At 35.2% G+C, this 21800-nt stretch overlaps 1 protein-coding gene and 1 non-coding gene across 5 annotated transcripts in view; both read left to right on the top strand.

The window, feature by feature from the left end:
* Nucleotides 1-21800, top strand: part of ccar1 (cell division cycle and apoptosis regulator 1) — a 78846-nt gene that overhangs the window by 43119 nt on the left and 13927 nt on the right. For all 4 annotated transcript variants that reach the window (XR_005630814.1, XR_005630815.1, XR_005630807.1 and 1 more), the window contains exons 10-20: nt 1127-1282; nt 1790-2015; nt 2229-2342; nt 5243-5409; nt 6044-6254; nt 7226-7309; nt 7962-8150; nt 10987-11178; nt 13455-13715; nt 17177-17303; nt 21064-21152. Coding sequence is in view for 1 of the 4 variants with exons in the window: in XM_039737775.1 (XP_039593709.1) it covers nt 1127-1282; nt 1790-2015; nt 2229-2342; nt 5243-5409; nt 6044-6254; nt 7226-7309; nt 7962-8150; nt 10987-11178; nt 13455-13715; nt 17177-17303; nt 21064-21152 (1816 nt within the window). In the remaining 3 variants the exon portion in view is untranslated. The remainder of the gene's footprint in view (nt 1-1126; nt 1283-1789; nt 2016-2228; nt 2343-5242; nt 5410-6043; nt 6255-7225; nt 7310-7961; nt 8151-10986; nt 11179-13454; nt 13716-17176; nt 17304-21063; nt 21153-21800) is intronic.
* LOC120520169 lies at nt 2429-2494 on the top strand. The gene has a single exon (XR_005631783.1). It is a non-coding gene; the product is annotated as a small nucleolar RNA SNORD98 (small nucleolar RNA).

The raw sequence follows: 21800 nt of genomic DNA, 5'->3' as shown, positions 1-21800 counted from the left end.
TGAAGTTTGTGGCTACATCAAGATATTGTCAAAAGAGCTCTTGGAAGCTTGTTTATGCATGTGAATCTGGCAAGGATTTTAATGCCAGTAATAAGCAACTTGTCTGTCAACAACATGTCAAGGAGGTCTATCATGCCTGTGTTGAAAGAGACTGCACAACTCTGCCCTGCATGTGAAGGAAGAACATTCTGCTTCAGAAAAAATGTGGATTCTCAGTGTGCCAGATAGCATCTAGGTGAAGAACAGACCTATTGAATCAGTGTGTTCTGGGAAGGTGAGAAAAAGATGGGGCTGTTGGGCTTTAACTTTTCTGTTTTACGGTAGGGCCTTGGCAACTTGTATCATAGTCAAACATTAATTCTTTATTCTGCAAAGAAGTACTTGAAGAAAATATAAGACCATCTGTTAGAACATTGAAGTTGAACATTTTGTGGTCCTTGCAACAGGCAGTGATTCAAAACACTTAAGCAAATCCATAAAAGAATAACGTGAATGGTTACGGGATGGTCAAGTCAAGGATGTGACTTTAACTCAGTAGAATTGATTTGGGATTACTTCAAGTGGGGAGCATTTGCAAGAAATCCCGGAAACCTCACAATATTGAAGTTCTTCAAGGAGAAGTGATGAAAAAATTGTACAAAAAGTTATTCCTTCCAAAGTGAGCAACCCTAGCTAGAAGAGTGCATACATTTTTCACAACTGTTGCATTTCTGACATATTTGTTGAATGAATAATTGCAAAGAAAACATTTTAAAATTAGATTACCTTTATTGATCAATGAACATCACATGTCCATAAATGAAAGTACGTTAAATAACATGCACCTTTTTAATGGGATGTTCTTGCTTTTTCATTGCACTGTATGTGGAGTATGCCTTTTTACCATGTGATATAATAGTAAAAATGGCGTATCTGGGTAAAACGCCACACATGGTAGTTGTGTGCTTTTTTTTCTGTGCTCTTCTAGTTACTGGGCTAGAAAGGGAAATGGGTTCCACTGTGATGACCATATAATTAAAAAGAAAAAACATAATGATTGGTTACGGAAAGAGTGTAAATGTATGATATGAAAAAAGGGAAGCAGTTTCAAAGATTTGTAAATTCAAGCTTACATTTACCTTATTAGCCGTGAGAGAGACAGAGAAAGGAGACGGTCTAGGGAGCGCTCACCGCAGAGAAAGCGTTCAAGAGAGAGATCGCCGCGTAGAGACCGCTCACCAAGAAGGCCTCGCAGAGCAGCTCCACGTTATACTGTGCAGTTCTCAAAATTTTCTTTGGACTGGTATGTATACCTGTAAAAATATAAAAGGTTAATTTTGTATCAGATGTGCATTTGTATCTGAGAAAGAAAAAGTTGTGTGATAGATCATAGTGTAAAAAAACTAAATGCTCAGTTGTTAAATGTAGTTGCCCTGTCTGACCCAAAGCCATCTTTAGTTTTATAAACAATTTTCACTAACATGGTAAGTTCATTAAAGTGTAAGTGGAAAAAACATTGTTTTAGTTCAGTGTGAGTTCACTTGCAGGAGTGCAGGTTTGAGGATGTATGCTGAAGAGAGTCTGTCTGCAGAGTCTTAGCCTATACCTTTAACAGAGTTTTATGTTGTGATGTTTCTAAATTAAGTTTGTTACTTATGTTGTATAAATACGTATTTTCTTTTTGTTTCTCTCAAGTTCTGACATGCAAGGTACGTTTTGTGGCGGGGCTGCTGATGAGGGTTTCTGTCTCATTGTCTACAAGTTTTGAGTTTGTATAGAACATAATTTTCTTCTTTCTTTTTCTCCTTAGTGTTAACTGTGATATGATGGAACTCCGAAGACGCTATCAAAATCTTTACATCCCTAGTGATTTCTTTGATGCAGAGTTTACATGGGTGGATGCTTTTCCAATTTCTCGTCCCTTTCATTTTGGAAACTACTGTAGTTTCCACATTATGCACAAAGAGGTGGAGCCCTTAGTGAAAAACACAGCTGTGCTTGATCCTTCAGATGCTAATCACTTGTATAGTGCAAAGGTGTGATCATTTTGAAGTATTCATATAGCGTGCAAGTTGTGTGTCAAAAATGTGACGGAGGAAATGGTACTCCACTGTTATGGACTGAATGTGTTGATACGAAACACTCTACTTTTTTACCCCTTCTAGGAATAAAAAAAAAGATAAGATTATTAAATTTATGGCTCACTTCCAATCATGACTGTTAATCTGTTGGCTGACTGTTTTCTTCAGGTGATGTTATTGGCAAATCCCAGCCTAGATGATCTGTATCACAAATCATGTGCCCTTGCTGACGACCCTCAGGAGGTTCGAGAAGCTTTCCAACATCCTGCAAGGTTGATCAAGGTACTGGAAGTTTGTCAGTTGAATGAATTGTGCTCCTTTGTCATCCTGAATTTATTTGAAGCCAATCAAAGCCACATTTGAGAACTGGGAAGTGATGTTTAAAGACTTATTCCATTTCCGAAGCAAGTTGTGGAGTAAAACATAGTGATCCCTCTTCTCTCTGTACTGTTTCCTGCTGAGGATTACAAATCTTTAGAAAATGGAATATTAATGTGCATCCAGTAAATTGTTTTGCAATTACAGTGGTACCTCGGTATATGTCCTTAATCCGTTCCAGATCCTTTGACTTATACCAAACAGGACGTATACCAAATGAATTTTTTCCATAAGAAATAAAGGGAAAATGATTAATCCGTTCCCATGGAAAAAAAAATCCTATTGTTATTGGCATATTATACATTGATGGGGTTGTATAAAATAATTTAAACACTGCTTAATACTAAAATACATAAATACAAATGCAGTTAGATGAAATAAATGAAAATTTAACCTCAATTTACTTTTTAATAACGTCTTTTTTTTTCACAACCGTAGATACCGTTGTTCTCGGCATACGATATGCAGCAACTATGTCCTGGATACGCATGCCACTTTAATGCTTTTCAACAATCAATTCAAATTTACACGATAAAACACAAAATCACGTGAAAATTCAGAGTTATAGCGCTGGTTGTTCACTGAATGCTAGCAACTGCCGTACTGACGCTCGTGGGAAGTCTTGGCTTTGTCTCGAGAGAGGTAAACAAGGGTAGTGTAGCGTTCTCTATATTGAAGTAGCGACACACTTAGAATAACGTTTCGAATGCTGTTTATGTTGAACCATGTTTAACCAACTCTTCATACATCATGCCTTCTAAACCACACCCCTCCCTCTGGCAGTCATACGTCTTAAAAGATGCAGACCATAGCAATCAACACCCGAACATAAAGCAATGGACAAAAGCATCATTGAACAATCATATACAGGTAGCACGCGGGTTGCTAGCAACTGCCGTACTGACGCTTGTGTGTAGTCGTGGCTTTGTCTCGAGAGAGGTAAACAAGGGTAGCACGCAAGTCATATTCCAAACAAAGGTCGTATACCAAGCAAAATATTTCATGTCCAAACAGGACGTATACCAAGTTGGACTTATTCCAAAGCGGATGTATACCAAGGTATCACTGTATTAGTAGAGTTACATTTATAAAGTAACTAGCAAAATACCCGCGCTTCGCAGCGGAGAAGTAGTGTGTCTGAGACATCACACACTGCATGCACAGGTTTACCTTTCCCAGTCCTGCAAAGTCAGTTCACATGAGCCGCTCGGAGTACATGCATCGAAGCTTCTTAGCTGTGCTTGTGCTATCTCGTGCAATCTTGTGATGTCCACGACTTTATGTAATGTTAGCTCAGACCCGCCACTTAAGTTTCTGTCGCACTTTTGCTGAGTTTGTGCCAAACATGTAATGAATTATTATTATTAAACACTGTTCTATCCCTGACCATCTCATCTTAGTTTGCATAAGCACAGTCCTTCACCAGCAATTTTAACTCCGTTACAAAGTGATGAGAAGTCTTGTTTATACCCTGCGTCCTGTCATTAGTCCTGTATCTTGCGAATATCGTATTCATCGTAGGCATGACAAACGCCAGCGGCAGCCTGTGTATGAACTTAATTTAAACTTAGGGTTTACACCGTGCTTTGTTTCCGCAGTAGCTGCACTTATGAATATGCTTGTATGCGTCACTCGCTTCATATTCTTTTGCTGCCTTCTCAATTGTAAGCACAGTCCTTCACCTGCGAATATTGCGCGGCAGCGTGTCTACTGGATAGCTGCTGACGGAAGACCTTATATGGGCAGGCACAACTCTGCCTCACACGGCGACCGAGCTGCAGGCTATAGCCGTTTATATGAACGAAAGTAGGTTCCAGTTATGACCGTCATGCGTAGAATTTTGAAATGAAACCTGTCTAACTTTTGTAAGTAAGCTGTAAGCAATGAGCCTGCCAATTTTCAGCCTTCCACCTACACGGGAAGTTGGAGAATTAGTGATGAGTCAGTCAGTCAGTGAGGGCTTTGCCTTTTATTAGTATAGATTATACCAAAATAGTTCTTTCATTATCTGTGCTATAATTTCCATAACGGTTAGTTAACCAATTAATAAATAATAGTCTGTGATTTTAAAAAATGTGAAGAATTCTTAAATTAAGTTTCCTTTAATTGTGCATTTTTCAGATTAGTCTTGCCAAGAAAAAGTTAAAACCAATTGCCAGTTCATATATGTAAAAAGAAGTTGTGTACAGATCAGGAGATAACTACAAAAGTCATAGCCCTTCATCAGTATTTTTATTCACAAGATGTATTATGGAGTCAGCAAACCCTAGACTACTTTGGGACATCTATGCCCGCTGGATGGCAATGCAGGGAAGATATTTGTTAAATAAACAATGAAGCCAACAGCAGATTTGAAAAAGCCACTGGGTCTTAAGTTATAATTGATAAATCAGCCCAAGCAAGTTAACAAAAAAGGTGATTCCTTACTCAATAAAGCCATCATTGACTTCTATTTGAAGAACTTTTTGGGGTTCTTGAGCCGTACATTTTGTGAATGATAGGATTATCAGGATGTTGTTATAATGAATATCATTGGCAGTGACTAAGGAAAATATAAAAGGTACCCACAAATGTGTGAAGAAATTGGTAATGCATTTTAAAAACCAAAACTGGAAAGAAATGTCACATTTTACAATGAATACTTGCAGCAAAAGAACCTTTATACCTGCTCACTATTCAGGGAATGGATGTACAGGTGGTGTACTTCTACAAGTACTTGGGTTCCACAACAATGAGCAGTTTTTGAAAACATTTGTTTCTCAGTTGTTGAATGGATGTCAGTCTGACCTATTATTTTTTCTTAGTTTTTAGTTGGCATGAAGGGAAAGGATGAGGCTATGGCTATTGGTGGGCACTGGTCTCCATCTCTGGATGGCATCAATCCTGAATCGGATCCCTCTGTGCTGATAAAGACAGCTGTCCGTTGTTGTAAGGCTCTCACAGGCATTGATCTAAGTTTATGCACTCAGTGGTAAGTATAATTGTAAATGTTTATGAAAATAGCTTAAGATCAATTTTTTTTCTTTGTTGTCATTAAGTAGTTTGTGAAAGCAATATTTTCTATATTTTACAGGACACTGCATGCTTTATATATTGTTTTTCGTTATGTTTAGTGTTTTGCAGGTTTTTGATTTTTTGGTTCACTCTGATGATATTTTATTACTGTTTGTTTTTATTTTTTAATGAAAGAAGCTGTGCACTAATTTTGCTATTTGAAGAACCTTGTTGGAGAAGAAAGAAAGCAGTTTACAACATCAGCATTTGGTTTTTCCTTTTTTCCTCTTTTTTTTTTTTAATTTCAATAACGTTCTTTTTTCTTTTTTTTTTTTTTTTTTTTTTTTTTTCTTTGCATCTTTGCTCAGACTTTTTCAATGATTGTGCAATTACTTACTCCTTTAAAGAATGAACAATCTAAAGTGCCCAGGTTCCTATTGTTCTTCGATGGAGATGTTTGTAAGAAGACTGGAAGAGGCACTTTTACAGTTGTCTAGAAAGAGTAGTGGAATTTGTCTTTAAAACAGCCTTAGTGATCTGTGAATGTGGTAGGGCTATGTGAGATGTCTGATAGACTTTTTGTTTCCAATACGCTTCTTCCCTTGCGACAGGTACCGTTTTGCAGAGATTCGCTATCATCGCCCTGAGGAGACCCACAAGGGGCGTACAGTTCCAGCTCATGTGGAGACAGTGGTTTTATTTCTCCCGGATGTTTGGCATTGTCTTCCCACCCGCTCTGAGTGGGAAACCCTCTCCCGTGGATACAAGCAGCAGCTGGTCGAGAAGCTCCAGGCTGAACGAAAGGAGGCTGATGGAGAACAGGCACTGAACGCTAATCCCTTTTTTCTTATTTCCGCTTCTCACAGGCACAGGAAACACAGGCACAAAAAAAAACACACTTCATTGCACACAAACACATTACACATTGTATGTATATATTTTTATATATATATATATATATATATATCGAGGGAGAGAGATTGGGAGGAGTGTAGACTACATTACCAAACTGTATCCAGCAACTGGTAAAACAGCTTCCAGCTGACTGGTAAACATTTGTGTAGTTTCCAGTCTTACTGAAGTCTCTTCATGATCATATTTAAAGTATTGGCTTTCTATTAGGAGATTTGGAAGTTTGTTTTCTTATTATTCAATTTATTTTCAATTTTTTTAGGATTCTTTTGTAGCTGTTTTGGAGAAGGTTCACAACAAAATGTAGCTGGAATCTGGGGACCAGTTGCTGAATTTGAAAGTAAATTATTTCTGAGCAGTGTTTATTATTAAAATAAAATCCTCCCATCTGCAAAAAAATTCTAAATTCTGTCTTTCATATATGTCCCATTGGTCCTGGTGTGGTCCTCTGCAATTGGGTTCTATGTAGAGGCTTTAAAATATTTGGTTTACAGGCCAGTTCCCTGAACACAAGTTCTGAAGAAGAACAGTAAACCACGTGGTGGTGGGAAAAAAAAAGTGGAGCGCACACTGATTGGCCAGGGCACCCAATCGTGTGTGTTTATCTGCTTGATGAGTCATCGGAAGTTTCTGTCATTGCTCTTCTTTTTGTGTTCCACAGATCTGGCTTTGATTGGCTGATGAGTGACATTTGATCAGATTAAGACAATAGATTTTTTATTTAATATAGCAGTGGATTTATCTAATCAATAACCTATTAGGAGGCGACACTGAGAAACAGTTCTGACCTTACTACTTGCACGGATCAACCTAGATCAATAGATGACAGGCTTATGCTAGAAAATGTGAAGCTTAATGATTATGTAACTTTCTAATCTTAGGAAGAGGAAGAAAAGGATGAAGGGGAGCTGAAAGAGATTTCTACTCCAACTCACTGGTCAAAACTGGACCCCAAGTCAATGAAGGTACACTCTACAGAGTTCTGCTAGGGTTCATAGAAGCTGAATTATTTTTAGAACTTTTAAAATTCATTTTTTTTCTTTGTAAAATATCACTTAGATTATAGTTACTGCATTTTTCTGTTTATGTTAAATTGTGCGTCCTTTTTCTTACAGCTTCACCACATAGACCATAAAGAATTTTTTTTTTTTGTTTTACAAAGCATTTAGCTTTAAATATGAGCTAATCTTAAGGGGTGGAGGAGAGAGGTGTTATTTCTAAGAGTATGCTCTTTACACCATTTAGTGCAGTTTTTATTCTGATTGCAGCTTCAAACTCCAATATTTTAAGTATCGTGTTTGGGAGAAATGTAATTGTTTTAGAGTCCAAGTAATAATTTATATATGTTTGCCAAACAGAATAAGCATTTCAATTTTATTTCCAATTTATCTAATTTTATTGTTATAATTTCTGCTACTTTCAAAGGTTCAGTAATGCCTTGCATGTAAAGAAAATCATTCATTCAGAATCTTCCATTGTGACTCAATTTTTAAAACGTGTCATTTCTATAGTTTTACACAGCACCATATGCCTTTAGTCATTATTATACCCAATAAATAGTATGATCAATTTATTAGGTGGAACTATCAATTACATTTAAGTATTTTGTACCTAAAGGTAAATGATCTTCGTAAGGAATTGGAAAGCCGCAGCCTTAGTTCAAAAGGATTAAAGTCTCAGTTAATCGCTCGTTTGATGAAACAGCTGAAAGTGGAGGAACAAACAGATGAATTGAAAGAACCAGAAAAAACAGACAATACAGAAGAGGAGGAGGAAGAACAGATGAAGGCAGAAGAAGACAAAGAGGTAATTGTATCTTTAGTAAAGAGTATAAAAAAATGAACCCAAGCGGAACAGCAGTTATTGTTCTGAAAGACATGTTTTCTTTTTATTCTTTTATGCTCAAATTATTGTGACTAAAATTCATTTATGATGTTTCTGTTTAAAGAATACTTTTAAAACAGTAAGATATAATTTATGTACTAACATAAACAGTATTGACAAACAAAAGTGCAGAACTTAAAATATGTCATATATCCTTTGACAAGGAGGTGACCTCAAAATTATCTTTTGCACATTTGATGACTTTTTTGGTTTGTTTAACACTGCAGTGTTCCAAGCATTAAGTCTTCATTATGGCTTTTTCTGCTCAGACTTTCTGGCATAATCAATTTTTAGTGAAAAGGGCTTAAATTGCTTTGTTGTTCTATCAAAATTTTGGACTGAAAAATATTCAGGCCCAACATTTATTTTCACATAAAAATTAATGGGATTTTGATCAGTTTGACTGGGGATGTTTGTGTTAATCAGATACGTGCCCTGTGCCTCTCAAATATTTACATAAACTTTTAAAGTTGTAAGTGTTTTTTCCCCTGTTCAGTACTTGGTTGAGCCATCCTCTTGCAACTTTTATTTGTAACTAGCTGAAATACCCAGCGTTGTCCGGGAGGAAAATAAAGTGAATTTTATTTTTTAATTTTTGAGAAAAATAGAATTTAAAAAAACCCACAACTTTAAAAATAAAAATAAATGAACAATGAAGACTCACTAATGTGCTTGTTTTACAGTCTTGTGTGTATGTTATCATCCAGTTGATGCCCTCTGGTGGTCGTTCCGAGTGTCAACTTGATGAAAACATGCATAAAAGATCACCCCCTGAAGGATGTGGGTTAGGGTTGATTTCACCCTACAGTGAGTACACCCTACGTGTGTACCAAGTTTCATGAATATCGCTCCAGCCGTTTAGAAGTGATGCTGGAACATACATACATACATACATACATAGACTTTTTGATATATGTATGTATGTGTGTATATATATATATATATATATATATATATATATATATATATATATATATATATATATATATATATATATATATATATATATATATATATATATATATATATATATATATATAGAGATAGAGATAGATAGATATTGTTTTTGGATATGATGTTTTTGCACGATAGAGCAAGATTAGCAAAATCGCCATAGGAAAATTGCTTCAGCTTGCCCCATGTTAGTTGGTGAGGGGTAGTAAACAGCAATTGTTTTAGTCTCGCCACAGATGTTCAATAGGGTTAGGGTCAGAAAGTTTGACTGGACCACTCAATAACATCAATTTTCTTTATTTTTAAGACACTCCATTGTTTCTGAGGCAGTGGACTTTGGGTTAGTATACTGTTGAAGTTTAAGCTTTCTGGCAGAGGAGAGTCAGTTTTCATCCAAGATCATTTTCCCATAACTCTTGGCCAGATTGTCAGTCATTGCTTCTGAAAGCATTCTCACAACATGATACTGTCACCATCACATTTGACAGTAGGGGTGTTGTTACCAGGTTGATGTACACTGATATATTCATGTCACACGTTCCATATGGTGTTCAAGTCAAAATGTTCCACTTCAGTGTCCTTAGAGCACTAGACATTCTACCACATCTTTCCAGTATGTTCTAAGTGATGCCTTGTACACTCCTTGTGAGCAAGCACATCTTTTTTTTTTTCTAGCCGTGGCATCTTCCTGTGACTTTCAAAGTGACAACAAGTTGCACAGTATCCTCTCTGGCCTGCTTTTGTTGTTTAGAAGGGTGGCCTGGCCTAGGTAGTATGGCTATAGTTTCATATTTTTTACACTCATTGTGAGATGGGCTGCAATTAACTCGGGTTTGTTCAATTCTCTGGAGATAGTTTTATACCCTTCCCTATATCTGTACCTCTCAGCAATTAAACTTGTTTTGAATCTTCTTGTGTCTTCATTTAAGTTTCTTTTGTTGAAAATCCGTAACATACTGTTGAACCTAAGTCAGAGAGGGAATGTTTATCCTCATAATTTAGTTGATTCAGACATTTCCTACTCAGGTGGAGACACCATCAACTAATAGAGTGAATTGGTAAGGTGATACACTGCACCTGCACAAAGTTAGCTTTATAGTTACAAAGGTTAGAAATAATTTTTAAAGCTCAAAATTGTGATTTTTCCATTTTAACAAATTGTTGAAAGTTTTTTTTTTTTTTCGTTTACTAGGATTATGTACATTGTAGATAAGCTAAAAAAATTATTTATTTTCATATTTTGCAAGTTTATAACCTGAGACAGTAAAATGTGAAATTTAGTTGTGGGAGCTACTGTAAATACTTTTTCAGGCCACTTTAATTGATCAAGTACCATGTACGTGTTTCAGCATGATACACAAGACATCCTTCTTGCCTAAATGTTCACTGCGGTAGTGTTTGCTCTGCTCCTTGAGCCTTCTCTGTTCTTTGTGCCCTTTGTCCTTTGATATTTATTACATTTATATATAAGTAGATCTTTTTAATCATTCTGAAAACAAATTTATATCAAAATTTGCAAAAATTTCATAAGTTTAATTCTCATTAACTGTGTATCAAATTTGTCATGGTTCAGTACTAATTGATTCCCTTATGTAAGATGGTAAGTCCTAAGAAATTATTAAATTCATAAAACCACTTTTGCATTTCTTTAAGTTGTATTACTCATAAAATGTACGTTTTGCTTTCTTTTCAATGGCTATGCATTTCATAAATAACATTGGTGATTTGTATGAAATTACCCAAGCTGTAGCAACGGGGGTGCCTCTCTGTTATTTAATAAAGTACCATAATGAATCAATTTCAGGAGGAAGAAAAACGACGCCTGGAAGAAGTGGAACGCCAGCGAAGAGAGCGTCGCTACATTCTACCAGACGAGCCTACAATTGTTGTGCATCCAAACTGGGCTGCTAAGAATGGCAAATTTGATTGCAGCATCATGTCGCTGAGTGTTCTGCTAGACTACAGACTCGAAGACAATAAAGAGCATTCTTTTGAAGTAATTGTGCTGCTTTTGTTTTACTTTTTTTCCCAAAATTTATTTTCTTTCCCATTTCTTAGTAGGTTGCGCTTACTGCGCAAGCTGCCATTCATATTTTATGTGTACCACATCTTCATTTTCTGCTTCTGGTCTTCCAGAGTCCAAATTTCTTAAGAAAACTGTACTTTACATGGATGAAACAATGAAGCAGAAAGATCAAGCACAAGTTACCAAAGGCCACATCATCTAATTTTTAGAAACCTCTGTGGTTTGCTTGTCATTTACGACAAAGCCAAAATTGATAGATGTATAAGATTGAGAGATTTATGTATTTGTAATAACTTTTAAGCTTTTTATATGACATTTTTCTTCTTTCTCCACATCATAGCATTACATGTTTATTTTTAGTTTTGATCACAGCTGAGCTTGTAACTTGTCCTATAAAAAGGTCTTGAGAAAACAGAAATGTGACTGATGCCCAATAACTACAGATATTTAAAGTCAGAAGGATAAGAACCATGAACATTTTCTTAGTTCTGGGAGTTCTTTCATAGTCCTTTCACGAAGACACATCAGGGAAATATCCACAGGAACAAAATGTATGATTTATAGATTGCATTGCATCCTTTTTCTTTGCTTAGTGTTTACAAAGCAGTTCTGCAGGAAAATGGACCCATTTAGACTCATTTATGGCATGCTATTTAAACATTTCCTGTGTTGTGCCAATTCCTATTTTTGATATCTGTAAATATAATGTGATTAGTCAGAATTTATAATTTTACATATGGCCATTTTGCTTGTGAAATGTGGCAAAGTTTTACCGTGGGTGGATTTTGTAGCTTTCAGTTGCATATGTGTAATAAAATCTTGACTAATTGAGATTGCGCTTTCAAATCTTCAAGGAGATTGAATTAAAGATAACAACAACAATACATTAAGATATGTAAAATGCTGTTTTAAATAGTCAAAATGTAATTGACAAAATATAATCATTTAAATTACTCAAAATTAAAGAAGTCTATTTGAATTTTACTAGACTTGAATTTATTTATAGATATCTCTATTATAAATTTTACTACTAGGACTGTTATTAGATATCTCAAAGTAAAATCTTCATATAAGTAAGCTGAAATCTCTCAATTGTCTTTATCAAAAAGTGCATTGTAGATATCATTTGCAATTGAATTGTTTACCAGTCAAATGTATATGGTAGATTATCTGAAATCCAAAGTCTGACTGCTAAAAATAATACTTTACAAATCCTATATATAATTTCGACTTAATAGAATGCATTTATGGATAGTGAAAGGAACTAATTCAATATTAAAAGGCTTGATATAGATGCAAGCATCCCTAGAAAATAGTTAAGGGTTTCTGTAAAAAAAAAAAAAAGTGGGGCTACTGGCAGGTGGCTGCTTACAGGTTGTCAATCACATTGGCATTTTAAAGATTGTTTGCTAATTTGTTGTAACTTTCTTGTCAGGCTGAGTAAGAAAAAATAAATCAATGCACCAGAAACTCAGAAAATTAGGTTACAGTGTCACTTCCATAACACCAGCTTCTTTGATATAACAAAACCATATATCTAAGAGGAACTGTGAGTTTACAAGTGATCTTGCAGACTAGTCAAAAAAGAAACTACTTCTGACTGCCAAAGCTGTGGCGTTAAAAGCAACTGGCCATGAATATGTAAAGTTGCCACACACTATTGGGCAACTTATCCACTTGATCGGCGTCTTTAAAAGAGAAGGTTGTGTACAAATAATAGCTCAATGATTTCATTTAATTTGGTGAAAATTTCTAAAGTGGCTAGTCTGACCTAAAATTTTGTGACTACAGGACTACTGATTGTTTCATGCCCTAAAGTAAATCTTTTTAATTTTTTCCACTCTAGGAAATGCACTCCTGCAATTTAAAAAATAATGTGTTACGTGAACAATTTTTAATTATACTTTGTGTATTTTCCCTATTTGGGACTATTGTCTCTTTCTGCTATTATTACCTCATGTGAGTATAGGTAACTGGGAATTCGAAATAGAATGTTTTCATAGTTTTTTTAAATCAAGTGGTTAAATTATGGTGGCTAGCAAAATACTTTAGTTATCTGTAATATTTCAGTAGTATATGCTTACTTTATCTATGCATTTGTCAGTTTTAGCTTAACATTTTATCTACCATGCACTTATTGGTATATTTGTAAATGGAGTGATAGATTCTCAGTTGTGATTTTTGAACCCACAGTTTTTTGCTCCAGTTGTATTTAACTACATACATGTTAATTGTTTACTTTGCAGGTATCTTTGTTTGCTGAACTGTTCAATGAAATGCTTCAGAGAGACTTTGGTTACCGCATATATAAAGCAGTGGCATCCCTCCCTCAGAAGGATGAAAAGACAGATAAAAAGGAAAAGGTTAGAAAAGACGATAAAAAAGATACAGAGAGGAAAGAAGTAGATAAAAAAGATTATACCAAGAGTAAAGAAAGCCGTGATGAAGACAACGTTGAGCCGATTGCTAAAAGAAATAAATTATTTGAAGAGAAAGAAGAAAGGAAGGTAATTAAAGTTTGACTTTATTATACCTAGCTAAGTTGCAGATGTAATTACTTATTTTTAACTTGTATTAATTCTTGCATGTGATAAAAAGAAAAATAATAATGATCTACTAGGATAAAATAGACTAGTATTTTGTTTTCTGTATTACTGTTAATGATTGACATTTCATAGGCCAATACCACACTTCAGACAAATAAAAGGGGAAATACCATGCATATTTGTAACTGCTTTTATGTAAGATGACTGCAAAGTGAATCTAACAATATGAAGCATAACATCCTTGTACAACATGCAATGAAGTTTGCATAAAGATCAAAAGTGTTAGCATTTATATGAAATACCAGTGTTGCACTAAGTGTATGTAGTATTTTTCTTTAGAAATAGGTAGCAAATTGATAATAAATTTCAACACTATCTTGTATGCTGCACTGCAAGTAAAATGCTTAAGGAACGTAAAAATAATCATATGTGGCCAACACATGATTTTTTGTATATTTGCAACATGAGTACAGTATATGCTGTGAATTTAGTGAAGAATATGCACAATGTAGTAGTTGAATTCTATTTAAAAGTTCTAAACTTTACAAGCTCAAAGTTCTAGCTTTGAATTCAAAATTAACAACTGTCTTTCAAAGTATTATATGCATGTGCTAATTTTTGTGAACAGAGGTTTAGCAGTTGTTGATGTTAATGTCGAAAACTTTGAGCTTTTAAAGCTCAGAGATGAATAGTTGGAAAATTCACCCCAAAAAAACAATCTGTTAAGACTGTAATTTGCCAACGTCATTTCATAACAATCTGTCTAATCATTCTCGAGTTATGTAAAGATTTTACCACAGACCCATAAACACACACAGTCATGTTAAAAAGTAAGTGCACCCCATAGCAACTATTGACTTTTTCAACATAATTGAACAGGCAAACTTTAGACCTTCATGCAAACAGTGTCTTCAGAAAAAGGTAACATACTTGATGAAATGACGCATCAAATTGACATTATGTAATCACTCTCGTAATTTAAATTTACAAAAATGAAATTTGATCATTTGGTAAAAGTAAGTACACCCCTACATTTATCACCACTTTAAATCCATAAAATTACAAATTAGGTGTCAATGGCTAGGACCTCCTCCGGGAGTATGCAGGTGGAACCTGCCTTATTTAAACTGGTGTTCTCTTTGCTGTTGATGTGTGTTGTGTCATCATGCCAAGATTTACAGGGCTGTCTAAGACCCTCAGAAAGAAGGTTGTGGATGCCTATAAGTCAGGCAAGGAATTTTTTAATAAAATTGCCAACTTATTTTAAATCAATCATTCCACTAATAAGTAAAATAATTTACAGGAGGCAAACATTTCAGTCGACTGCTAGTTTGTCCAGGACTGCCCAGCAAATTCCGCACAAAAGCTGGCTGCTTGATACTAAAAGAAGTCTTCAAGTGCCCCAACATTTCATTGTGGGATCTACAGATAATCTGTCAAAGTGAATGCATCTGTAATCGGAACACTATTGCAGAAATATGACTTGTATGTGAGGTGTATCAGGAAAAAGCCTTTGCTGTCCTAAAAGAACATTGGAGCAAGTCTACAGTTTGCCTTTGAACATATACACAAAGACCGTACCCTCTTAAACAGTACTGTGGACAGATGAAGCAAAAATACAATTTTTTGGACACAGTAACAGCAGACATGTTTGGTGCAAGCCAAAGACAGCATTTCGGGAGAAGAACTGCTTGGGCTGCTTTGCTGCATCAGGGCCTGGGCAGCTTGCACTGACTGAGTCAACTCTGAATTTTGCAACATATCAAATAGTGTTTGAGGATAACAAGATGCCATCTGTCTGAAAGTTGAAGATGACCAAAAATGGACCTTTCAACATAGTGATTCAAAGTATACAGTGGAACCTCTAGATACGATCACCTCTGTATATAAGAAATTCAAGATAAGAGGAAAGTATGAGCAAAAAATTCGGATCTAAATACGAGCATTGGCTTGCATAATGAGCCACGAGCCAGGCTGTGGTTATGTGTGATGCGTTTCCCAATCCACCTCGACTCGGGGATTCACCCAAGCTGACGCTGCCAGCCCGCCAGCTCACTCAGTGTTCCTTGTTCTCCGTGGCGTGAGGATCTACGCGTTTGTGCGCTTGTGATTTCATTGTTTCGCTGTAGCAGTTCGCCGTATAAGCGTATCCAAAAATATTGCGGATATGCAGATGGAGAATAGGAGACAATTGCCCTCAAGAGGAGTACTAGGGTGTTGTACCTTGTTAGTCATTATGAATGTAGAGAAAAGCCAAGCAAAATGACACCTTTTACTGGCCAACTAAAAAGATTACAAAATGCAAGCTTTGATTACATCTTGCCTGAAAAAGGGGCCTGAGTTGCCTGGAAAGCTTGCATATTGTAATCTTTTTATTTAGCCAATAAAAGGTGTCATTTTGCTTGGCTTTTCTCTACCAGCGAGAGAGGCTCAGTTATGATTACATGACGCTCAGCAGACAAAGTGTATCCACACTTATTTATCAGTGTTATTTGTTAGGAAAATTGATTTTTATGTTAATATTTTTGGGGGTGCGGAACGGATTAACTGGATTTCCATTATTTTTAATGGGGAAGTTTTGTTCTAGATACAAGAAATTCGTTATACAAGCTCAGTGCTCGAACAAATTAAACTCGTATCTAGAGGTTCCACTGTACTAGTAAAAACTAGCTAAACAAATGTAGAATGTAAATGTACACATAAGAAAACCCACAAACTTCTTTCAATGAAAGGAATTTTGAATAGCAGAGAGGACAAAATTTCACCAACTCCGTGTCGGGGGCTGGTGGGCAGTTATGCACAATGCCTACAATATGTTGTATCTTCTAAAGGGGACAATGCCAACTTCTGTGGCCAAGGGTATACTTACTTTTTCCCCTGTACATCTATTGATATTTTTTGTTGAAAATGCAAATTTTCCTTATGTTTATATTCAGGTATATCACATTTTTTCGCGTTTGTATGAAGATCCAATATTTGCCTGTTCAAATATGTTGAAAACATCATCAGCTTTGACACGACTGTATCAATTCAGAAATGCTCAAACTGGTCCTAGAGATGGCAAAGCATGTTTCTTCCTAAAACCCCCAATTTGGTAAAATTAAAAATACATTTTTGCAGTTTTCATGGTCATTTCGTTCTACAGCGTGAAGATTGCTTTATAATTATTAAAGCTCTAAAACTTAATAACTCATGGTCTTTATACTGCAAAGTCTGAACTAATTGATTTGATCAAAATGACCAATTTCATCAAAATTTCTTTATAGTTTGAAAGATAACACATATTTTAGTACCATTGCTACTTCTTTCTTTTCTTTCATTTTTACTCTCACAAGCACCCATTATCAAATTTCACAAACTCTGATTGATATCACTGCGTAGATAATTTATAACTGCAATTCATTTGATCTTTATATGAAAAGGATGACAAAGAAAAAAGGAAGGAGGAGCTGAAAGAAGAAGATGAAATTGATGAGGAAAGCAATAACGCCACTGCTGAGGAGTATGACCCTATGGAAGCTGAAGAGGCAGAAGAAGATGATGAAGACGGTAGACTAAATATGTTTTTAATTTTGTAATTTATCCCACTGTAGGTTTGAAAAGTTTAAGTTAGAAAGTGGCATTCAATTTATTTGATGTAAGAACTTGGGGAATTTCACATATTTTACTTATTTTAATCATTGGTCATATCTTTTGATGAAATTTTTGTAGTAATGATTCGCATTTAAAATAATAGTGATGATATAATGCACTTACTTGTGCTAGTACACTACATCAAATACATGCCTTTTTAACAGAATTTATAGTGTAGTTTAAAAAGGAACACAAATAGCCTTCTGATGGCTTAGTAGCTTCTGTAGACTGCAGATTCCAATTTAAGCGATGTAAAAATGGTATTAATGTGTGTCGGTGGAGGATCTGTGACTAAGTTTTTCAATTTTATTAAACGTTTTTGGAAGCATGTCCAATAGAGTAGTACCCAATGATTAGCAACTAAAAAAAAAACTATTAATACAAAATGACAAATGCAGTACTTCCATAAAATCACCGTCAGTATTACCCTATGAAAGAAACTGAAATAAAGTCTCCACTTAGATATTAATTTTCATTAAAACAATGTAATTCATTAAAATGATATACATAAGTAAGAACTTGGACAGGAACAGTTCATGTTTAGATCTAGGATGAGAGCATTTGGGTAAAAAAATCTATCCTAAAGTACCTTGTGAAAAGTTTTTTTTTTTTTTTTCTCCTTTTTTCCCAGGAAGCATCCTAAATCTGAAAAATTCCACAGTATTGTGCATGGTGTGTTAGGTGTAATGCAAAGGTAGTGTAAGGCAGAGAAACAAGCATCCTTGTAGAGATGATTGTCAGTTTTAGATTTTAAATAAGATTTTAGTTATTTTGAGTAAATAAGTAGATACATTTGATCTCAAAATTCCATTATAAACAGGTTTAAATTGACTGTCCAACAGTTATGAAATGCATGTATTTTTGCATCATGGTTTTGTTCAACTGGTGTAAATGTAAAAGGTATAGATTTATATTTAATAGTAGTATATTTCATAATCAATTTGTGTATGCGTCGGTAGTGGGGGGGGGGTGTATGATAAAACACTGTTTCCTTGAATCATACACATGTACATTCTTAAACAAGCTTCATCCAATTAAGGTCTGGTTGGGGGGGGGTGGTCAGGCGGTAGACATCCCAGCAGTACCCATTGCATGGGAAACCATTATGCATAAGATGCCACTCTATCAGAGAGCACATCTCATCACATACTGAATTTCCACCACTGTCATTGTATTTCCAGCTAACCAAATCTGCATTGTCTTTGGGAATGTGGGAGCAAAACCCATACAGGCACAGGGAAAATGTATAGACTCCACTCGTACAAGATAGAAACACTGTGCCACTGCCATCCCTGTCAGAGTTCTGTTATGTTTTAATTTTAATATCTGCTTTACATTTTTTTTTTTATCTTTCATGCAACTTAAAATATCTCTTTTTGCACAGACTGTTTTTTTCCCATTTTAACACTAGAATTACCAAGGCTTACGAAAAAACTTGTAAATCTGGCCCATCTTAAATCCCTTCGCACCTCACCATCAGCATCTTTTGTCTTGTAAATGTGTTGATAAGCACAAGCAGCCTACTATTCCATCCCCCCCACCGCCGCAGAACAGCCACAAAGTTCTTCTTGTTCCAGCCTTCATTATCTGGGAGTGAAGTGCTGGAGTTTTATAGTGGAAATAATAGATCGTTATTTGGAACACATACATTTCATGTGTGTTCCGTTTCTACAATAATCTGTGTCAACACATCATTAAAACAGAAACAATTTTCATATTTTAGTAATAAATGACAAAATGTAGACATAAACTATATAATGTGTAAAGCCTAAAGTGCAAATAAACACTTTCATAAAAGGTTCAAGCATGATGCAACAGTTTCCGTGGCGCAACAGTAAGAATTGCTGACTTGTAATCGAGAGTCCCCCGGTTCGATCCTGACTGCCTCCTATATTTACCGTTTTGAGTAGTGAGCTGCTCTTATTGTTAACATTGTGTACATTTATGCTGGCACTGTTAGTTAGGGTCAGATCAGGAGGGGATGGAGAGCGTGAAAGTGACTGAGAGAATAAAAGTAAAAAAAAAAAAACTTTTACAAGTAACATAAATTTACACCCGACCTGTTAATTTTCAAATAATATTGCATGATGTTTTCTGATTGGTACTATTCATGTCATACAATGATTTCTTCAAAATGCCACATATATTTGTCTCTTTCTTTTCTCCGGAGCTGCACTGACATCAATCCTGTGCAGACTAGGCAAGATTGGGCGCCGCCGAACGCTGTTACTGATTACAAGCACAAGAAGGTATGTGGATGAATATGAATAATGTTGCATCCGTGCCACAATGTTTTCCAAAATGTACTATACAGGTCATAAAACGAATAATTCCAAATATCATATATATCCATGTCTTTTTTTTTTTTTTGTCAGTGTGGCTTTGACATCATGGACCATAAGGCACATACTAATTCAGCGTACGCAGGAACACTCAATAAAATTGAATAAAAAAAATCAATTGACAATGAGATATGAGTAAGGCAGACTCGCCAGCGTTTGTGTGTCAGCTTTTATCTATCCGGATCAGAGAATTTCCAGTTTGATTGTCTCAAAACACCACTCACATCTACAGTTATTCCCAGTTTCAGATAAAAAGTAACAGTGTCAGATCCCTGGGTGGGTGGTAGTATGTATCGTGAGCGTGACTGAGAGAATAAAAGTGGGAAAAAAAAAGGTAACTTTTTTACAAGTACTATACATTTACAACGGCTGTTACAGATGCAAATCAAATGTGTATGTGTTTATTGTATAATATTAACAATAAGAGCAGCCCTCTACACAAAATGGTAAATATAGGAGGCAGTCAGGATCGAACTGGGGGACTCTTGATTACAAGTCAACAATTCTTACCACTGCGCCACGGAAGCTGTTGCATCATCCTTGAACCTTTTGTGAAAGTGTTTATTTGATCTTTGTACTTCAGGATTTACACATTATATAGTTTGTCTACATTTTGTCATTTATTACTGAAAAAAAGTTTCTGTTTTAACGATGTGTTTACACAGATTATTGTAGAAACGGAACACACATGAAATGCATGCGTTCCAAATAACAATCTATTATTTCCATTCTAAAACTCCAGCATTTCACTCCCAGATAATGAAGGCTGGAACAGGGAGAACGTTGTGGCCGTTCTGTGTTGGTGAGGGGATAGAATAGTAGGCTGCTTCTCTTGATCGGCACATTTACAAGTCGAAAGACACTGACGGAGAAGTGTGAAGGGATTTAAGGTGGGCCGGAGTTTTTTTTGTAGTCTTTGGTAATTCTAGTGTTAATCATTCTTCATGTGTTTTTATGACAACTGTTGTCTCTGTTATGACTCTGTATGAATTTTATCTATTTTTAAGAAAGCTATGCCTTTGGTAATACATTTTTCCTCTATCATGGTTATTAATCACATGCTGTTTGAGGCAATTTTTAATAAATAAATAAATGCCTATATATATTACTTTGAGCAAAATAAAAAATGAGCAGCCAAGTTCTAAGAATGATAAACATTAAAGATTTGGTTGAGTTGACATTCAGTGTGTTGAAGAATGATCGTAGTCTAATGTAATTAGATTTTTAATGTCACAAACCTGTACCTTTTAGATTTGTGTTTTTTCTCTTTTATTAAAAAAAAAAAAAAGTTTATGTTGAAAGTGAAAGTATGTATTGTCTCATGATAACTACAGAAAAAGAAGATGAAGAAACAAATGGTAAAGACAGAAGAGATTACAAAAGAGATGAAAGAAAAAATAAAGAAAGGTCTTCAAAAGATAAGGTAAGCATTTCTTAGCGTATTAGACTGTCAGGTTAATCCACAAAATATATGCATATAATTAGATAGATAGATAGATAGATACTTTATTAATCCCAAGGGGAAATTCACATAATCCAGCAGCAGTATACTGATACAAAGAAACAATATTAAATTAAATAGTAATAAAAATGAAAAGAATTAAAAGAAAATACAGCCAAACTATGGTATTAGGCAGCACTGTTGGATGTATGTTATTTTCTTATTGTATTTAAATGACAAATTTTATTGATCTGCATTTAGAAATGTTTTAGTAGTACATGTTTCTAGAAGAGCTGAATAAGGAGCTAACTAGTCATGAGTGAATTTTGTTTAAACATGGGTGGCAACAATTAGATGGCTCACTGAGTGTCACATTTGTAAACCAATCCAACTCCTCATGAAGGTGGCACTCAAAGTTGGGGTGGTAATATTGAATTGCAAAGATCAGAGGTGCTGTTTTTAACCAGGTCCAACAGAGACAGTAAGCTTCTGTTTACAATGAACTGTTTACAGTTGAAAGGTCTCCTAAAAAACTGACATATAAATGTGTGTGCAGTAAAAGCATTACATGTTTTTTAAAAATAAACATGGCTTGATGGAAGGGAAAAATCTTTCTGTTGCATCAGATAT

Source organism: Polypterus senegalus, chromosome 1, assembly GCF_016835505.1.
Source record: "Polypterus senegalus isolate Bchr_013 chromosome 1, ASM1683550v1, whole genome shotgun sequence".
Classification (NCBI taxonomy): Eukaryota; Metazoa; Chordata; class Cladistia; order Polypteriformes; family Polypteridae; genus Polypterus; species Polypterus senegalus.
Note: the sequence above shows the minus strand (reverse complement) of the source record. Positions and strands in the feature narration are given on the sequence as shown.